The sequence below is a fragment of the Agrilus planipennis genome, unplaced genomic scaffold (genome assembly GCF_000699045.2).
Source record: "Agrilus planipennis isolate EAB-ADULT unplaced genomic scaffold, Apla_2.0 scaffold253, whole genome shotgun sequence".
NCBI lineage: Eukaryota > Metazoa > Arthropoda > Insecta > Coleoptera > Buprestidae > Agrilus > Agrilus planipennis.
This window is the reverse complement of record NW_020438991.1, coordinates 4,264-11,152: the sequence shown is the minus strand read 5'-3', so window position 1 is coordinate 11,152 and position 6,889 is coordinate 4,264. Positions and strand designations below refer to the sequence as shown.

The 6,889-nt window shown below is 38.0% G+C and overlaps 1 protein-coding gene across 1 annotated transcript; it reads left to right on the top strand.

The window, feature by feature from the left end:
* Nucleotides 1–285: 285 nt before the first annotated feature.
* LOC112904775 (histone H2A-beta, sperm-like) lies at nt 286–643 on the top strand (the record flags this gene model as incomplete). The annotated part of the gene is given in 1 exon segment (XM_025975708.1): nt 286–643. A coding segment is annotated over 1 exon segment (358 nt), but the record flags the coding sequence as incomplete, so codon positions are not given.
* Nucleotides 644–6,889: the final 6,246 nt, after the last annotated feature.

Genomic DNA, 6,889 nt, shown 5'->3' with positions numbered 1-6,889 from the left:
GACCAACTACACTGGTCCTAAAACGGCCTGAGGTAGAGGGGTTTTAGTTGGTAGGCGCTCCTTCAGAGTGAATCCAACACTACCCTGTCGTTCGGACGGCAGGGTGTCTTTTGAAGATTTCCCCTCTTCCACGAAAACATAAAAAAAAAAAAAAAAAAAAACTTTTTCGGTTTCATACACGCAGCAGCAGTGACGGCCGACGTTTAGCCGTTGTCACTTTTTCATTGTCATTGTCGAGCGACGAAATACATACGAGGAAAGCATGTCGGGCAGAGGGAAGGGCGGAAAGGTGAAGGGAAAGGCCAAGTCCCGCTCCAATCGAGCCGGTCTTCAATTTCCGGTCGGAAGGATACATCGGCTTTTGAGGAAGGGAAATTACGCTGAGCGCGTCGGAGCCGGCGCTCCCGTCTATCTGGCGGCAGTGATGGAGTACTTGGCCGCCGAAGTGCTCGAGCTCGCGGGAAACGCCGCCAGAGACAACAAGAAAACGAGAATAATCCCTCGCCATTTGCAACTGGCGATCCGCAACGACGAGGAGCTCAACAAGCTCCTTTCGGGAGTGACGATCGCGCAAGGTGGAGTCTTGCCGAACATCCAAGCCGTCCTGTTGCCGAAGAAGACGGNGATAAAACGAGTTCTCTGATTGTAAGACGTTTCTCTATACCTACGAGAAGAGGAATAAAAATGAACAGCGACCTTTTACCGCGTTGGTTGAGACTGAGTATTGTGTATCCAGCTGTAGTAGTAAGTGGGAATAATTTGTGAAGAATTTAAATAGGATTCGATTTAGATTACGAAATTGCTTGCGAATTATGCAAACTGCACCTGTGAATATCAAACGGTGCAGCGTCAATTGGATGGTGCAATTTTTTTATTAAATTAACAATTAAAATCTCAATCAAATAACAGATGCATTTTCTTATTTGAAGATGCGATCGGTCCAGTGCGGGTTGGTGTTTTGATTGGGTATATTTAAGAGGGCCAAGTCTGCAATACATGCATGTGCTCTAAAATATATGAATACCAATAAATAAAAAAAGAAAAAAGCGGGTACTTTAGCCAAAAACAAATATCTACCCCACGATTTGCGATGTTAGTTGAAGGTTAAAAATAGAAATTAGTTGATTCAAGTATTTTTCTAAAAAATATAAGGTCGAACGTTTACTGAATTTATTTAAACTCTTCTGATGATTGTCAACTTTTAATGGAAGTCTGGAACAAGTCAGTAAAGTAGTTTTCGTTATGTTCATTAATTTACTGCAGAACCGACTTCATTTTCGCATTACTATCTTCGTTATTGATTGTTTTTAGGCTCTGTGCCTCCAAAAAAAAAAAAGGAACCCTTATAGAATCACTTGACTGCTTATGTGGCCGTCTATTTGTCTGTCAAGACCGTTTCGTTAGGAAGACTTAGAAGTATCAAGTTGAAATTAGTATCAAATATTTAGGTCTATAATCCCTTGGAGCTCCGAAATAATCAAACTTCTAAGTCTACACAATCAAAACATACCGTATATGTTGATACTCGCAATGGAATCAAAACATATAGATAGGGTATTTACAGATGACATAGAATTATGGAATTTGGGAAGAAGCAATGTCTTATAGCATAATTAAAAGGAAATTCCGAAAGCTTTATATTTGTATAGTTACATCATGAAAACAAAAACGAAATGTGTGCTGTTTACTGCAAATCATGATTTGGTTTTTACACAGACCGCAAATAGAGGCAATGATGCCCAGCCACGTGGAGAGCAGAGGTAAGAAAACAACAGCTGAGTACAGCACACGCCGCCGGGACTCTCCGCTCTCCGCGCGGCTGCGCATTATATCTATCTAATACAGCCATTGCCCTCTCTCTCCCTCAGCCGCTGCCACCGCCCACCTCGCGAAATACCGTCTGCACCGCCACGGTGCTGTAACGCTTTTCGTGACAGAAAAAATCGTAATACCCTCCGTCTACATAGTAGTATCACTTCAATAATTTTTTAATTTTAATATTGTAATTATACGCTTTGAGGATTGATTTCGAGGGGAAACTTGACATACTACTGAAAAATTCTGAGACTCGATTCCCGCAACGGACGAACCATTTACATACCTACACCTAGCGGAACCTCAGTGTGCGAGCCTGACTTGCTCTTGCCTGTTTTTGTTTTGTTTATTAAAACGTTTCAGCTGACGCCGCTTTGAGCTTATTGCAATTGTAACACAATTCTCGAAATAATGACTCCGTTTCTCCTAGAATTGAATTTCTTTAGATCGGCTTGGTACATGGCATAACAGAAGATGATCTCGTCGCGCCGGTCACGAATCGAATTAATTGAATATTATGTTTGATCCAACCTGCAAACCCCTTCGCAATTGTTGTTGCCTTTGTTTTTGTTCCCGACAAAGAGCACCATGCTCGAGATAGTTTTGTGTCGTCGCTGGTTGAAAAGGTTAAACAGCGTAATACATTATACAACAACATGTACATTGTATATACACATACTCTCTCTCTGTCTTAAGGGCATTCGAGTGAAATCAATTATTGCAATTATCCGTATAATGAGCGAAACACATCCGACTCCGTTGTAACGAATTACCTATCATCGCAATCTATATCGTAACTAACGAGTATGCTTTATAACGTCTGTTCCCTACTCATGAGGATAATTTTTAAAACTAATGATTTGTTTATATTCTTAATCATCATCATAAGGGCGCCAGTCCTAAGGCTGGTTGGACACGCACCTCTACCCTTTTCTATTCTGAAATAATCTAATTATTTGCTAACAGTAATCTAATCTAGGTCTATCTCTACTCCTCCTAACTCCTGTTTTTGCCTCTAATGTCTCAGACTAGACCTTCATGCCTGAGAAGGTGTCCTATTAACCTATCTCGCCTATTTCTTATTGACTTCCATAGAGTTCTCTGTTCTCCCATTCTTTCTACTACCTCTTCATTTCTAACCTTTTCTTTTCCGCTGCGCCCATTGTCCATGTTTCGCACTCGTACAGTGCCGCGCTCTAAACATACACCTTTAACAATTTTTTTCGAATTTCTAATGTGGCGAAATAACTGTTATTGTTTTGTTTTTGTGTGTAAATATTTTTTTTCTAATTTTTCCATTTCAATTAATATTTCATTTCAAGTAATATTTCCTTTCAGTCTAAACTCTATTGTTCTTTCAATCACTTTTACCTGGAAATCCAACTTCAACCATACCTGCATGCACTCCCATACTAATATCTGGTTTTACCCTTAATTGCTTTCTCTTGAATTCTGTACTATCTAATTCTGTGTATTCCTAGAAACTAGTGTCTTCACCCTCTCTCTCACTACTTTTCCTTCTAGAACATTCTATCAAAATTACTAACAACCCTATCCTATAAATACTCTAAAATTTCTTATCTCAAGAGAGTCTCTCGTCTACCGCTACTACCACCTTTCGTAAGTGCTTTTATTCTATTGCTATTCGCTACATTGTTTTCATTTTTGTTGTCTTTGTTATTTTTATTGTTATTGTTGTATTATCCCGTTCTTTCTGTTACTTACTTTGTTCTCGTTTGTTTGTGCCTTTTTGTTACTTGTGTTTCGTTGTTATTGTTATAAATCGTTATTCGTTATTATTAGTGTTTTCTTGGTACTCATATAATTTATCCACCAAAAGACACTAAACTAAATTAACTGTTCGCGAGCATAGAAGTAACTTCTTTTTATTGAAGGCGACTCGACCCTGCGCTATCCTTTGCTTTATATCCCTATTACTCCTTCCGTCCTGACTTATCTGACTTCCTAGATACCTAAAATCAGTCACATCTTCTAATTTTTCGTCTCCTATCTGTATATTCGCTCTTTCCCTACCTTTTCTTCCATTGCATACCGGTATTTTTGTTTTACATTATAAGCAATATTAAGTCCCTTTGAATCTCATCAGCACGCAGTAGCCAGTTCAGATGACACACAGACCAGCTTACTTGCTGACTAATATAAATAAGACTCGATGAAATTAAAATTTAAGCGCCAACGTCTGTATTAATCCAGTGTAATTTGTGGAACAACAAGCCAGATTTTTGAAGTTACGTATACCTACTTATTCTTTTAACAAGTTGAGAGTAAAATCTTAGCAGACAAAGAGATTTTTAATTAACAGATATACAGTAATTACTTCATCTTTTGGTCATACCTTGCTACGTCAACACTATTACATCATCATGCATCAAAGTAATTTTTCTATATTGTTGTAGACAAGCACACTGTGCAGGAAACAAACAGTGCAAAAGCAATAAGTTTATTAAATATCATAAAAATGCTATTGTCAGGATTGGATAGGGACTATGATTACTTTTATGGTACGAGCAATGCTTTTCTGGTCGACTGATATTAAACAGAGAAAGAATAAGAATAATAAAGAAAAAGCAGTTTGCTTTACTCTGTGTACTTTATAGCAACGCCTAGCATTTATGGTGGATGCCTAGTTTTTCAGTACAAAAATCGAGACAGTGTTACCTTGTAAAGTGCAAGAAGGAATACGACCAAACACGGTTGCCTCTTTCTTTCTTTATCTGTCAATCAAACAACAAGTTTTTTTAAGCGGCGAAGACAAGTTTGTCGTAGGTTATAAAACATAATAGTTAAACTAGTCATGGTTGTAACTAACGATGCTATTTGTCATTATCGATAAATTGTTTTGAATTTAAAGAAGTCTTAAATCAGAAAGAGATCACTTCAATGTTAATTAAAAATCAAATTAAAAAACTGAATAAATAAGCAGAACACCTGCTTTAAAAGCATTACAAATATACGTTTTTTAACAATAGCAATATATAAATATTGTTATTCCCACCTAAAATCACTAAATATAATAATACTAATATATAGAGTGTGACAATTGAAATAACATAAACAGACGATCTCAAATTTAGTAGCATTTCTTACCATATCTCACACCAAATGATACTAAATTTATGTATAATTGATAATTAACTGACTACAGAGTGTAACAGAAATGTGCTGAGGTGAGTTCAGTAGCGTGATTAAAGCCAAATTATTTTGTTAAGAAAATTAAAACAATTTACAATCCGAAGACGGCCCTGTGCGTGAATTGGCAACAGAGGTGTCTACCAATGATATGATAAAAGATCTGCTGCTAAATTGATTGAGATTGTAAGCATTGCCGATTATCGAACGTCTAAGATAAACATAAACAATTTAATTTTCATCATCATTAGCAGAAGGTCGTCAGTCCTAAGACTGGTTGGGATATATAGACAGAGACATAGAAGTTTCACTTCAATAATTTTTTAATTTTAATATTGTAATTATACGCTTTGATGATTGATTTCGAGGGGAAACTTGACGGACTACTGAAAAATTCTGAGACTCGATTCCTGCAATGGACGAACCATTTACATACCTACACCTAGCGGAACCTCAGTGTGCGAGCCTGACTTGCTCTTGCCTGTTTTTGTTTTGTTTATTAAAACGTTTCAGCTGACGCCGCTTTGAGCTTATTGCAATTGTAACACAATTCTCGAAATAATGACTCCGTTTCTCCTAGAATTGAATTTCTTTAGAAACGATCGGCTTGGTACATGGCATAACAGAAGATGATCTCGTCGCGCCGGTCACGAATCGAATTAATTGAATATTATGTTTGATCCAACCTGCAAACCCCTTCGCAATTGTTGTTGCCTTTGTTTTTGTTCCCGACAAAGAGCACCATGCTCGAGATAGTTTTGTGTCGTCGCTGGTTGAAAAGGTTAAACAGCGTAATACATTATACAACAACATGTACATTGTATATACACATACTCTCTCTCTGTCTTAAGGGCATTCGAGTGAAATCAATTATTGCAATTATCCGTATAATGAGCGAAACACATCCGACTCCGTTGTAACGAATTACCTATCATCGCAATCGGGCCTATTAGTCTTATAATATTCATAATCACTTGTATCGTAACTAACGAGTATGCTTTATAACGTCTGTTCCCTACTCATGAGGATGATTTTTAAAACTAATGATTTGTTTATATTCTTCATCATCATAAGGGCGCCAGTCCTAAGTCTGGTTGGACACGCACCTCTACTCTTTTCTATTCTGAACTAATCTTCGCATTTCCCAAAAAAAACAACAACCCACATTCCTAATTATTTGCTAACAGTAATCTAATCTAGGTCTATCTCTACTCCTCCTAACTCCTGTTTTTGCCTCTACTATGTCTCTGACTAGACCTTCATGCCTGAGAAGGTAGTCTACCAACCTATCTTGCCTACTTTTTATTGACTTCTCTAGAGTCCTCTGTTCTCTTACTCTTTCTAATATCTCTTCATTTCTAACACCACATTTCGAAAGCTTCTAATATTTTCACACATCTTAAGGTCGTCATTCCTAAGACTGGTTGGATACGCGTCTCCACTCTGTCCTATCCTCAGCTAATCTTTGTATTTCCCTAAAACTAGGACATCCCACATGGTTTATCAGGAGCGGACTGGGACTATGAAAAGGCCCGGGAATTCTAGGAGTCAAAGAAGAAAAAAGAAGTCTAAAAAGAAGAGCTCAACGCTGTTTTTTTGTTTATGTATTAACTAAACACAACGATTTTCTGTTGGTATCATTTATTGGTATCGAAAACTTTGCTTCTGTCTATAATTACTTAATTTTTGACGTGACGTCTTATAATTCGATGGAGCCGGCTGCACGCACGAAAAAACATGACTCATGCGGTGTTACCTCGCTCTGAGGCGTTCCATTTAAGGCTTGATGTGCAAGCGAGAGCGCGGAACGAGCGACAAAGAGGCACAATCGGCCTCCGCGTTCGGCAGCGTTCGACATCTGTCTCTCTCCTACTTGAGTGAGCGATGCGTCCGCGTGGACAGCTGCTATACAATAATACATTTC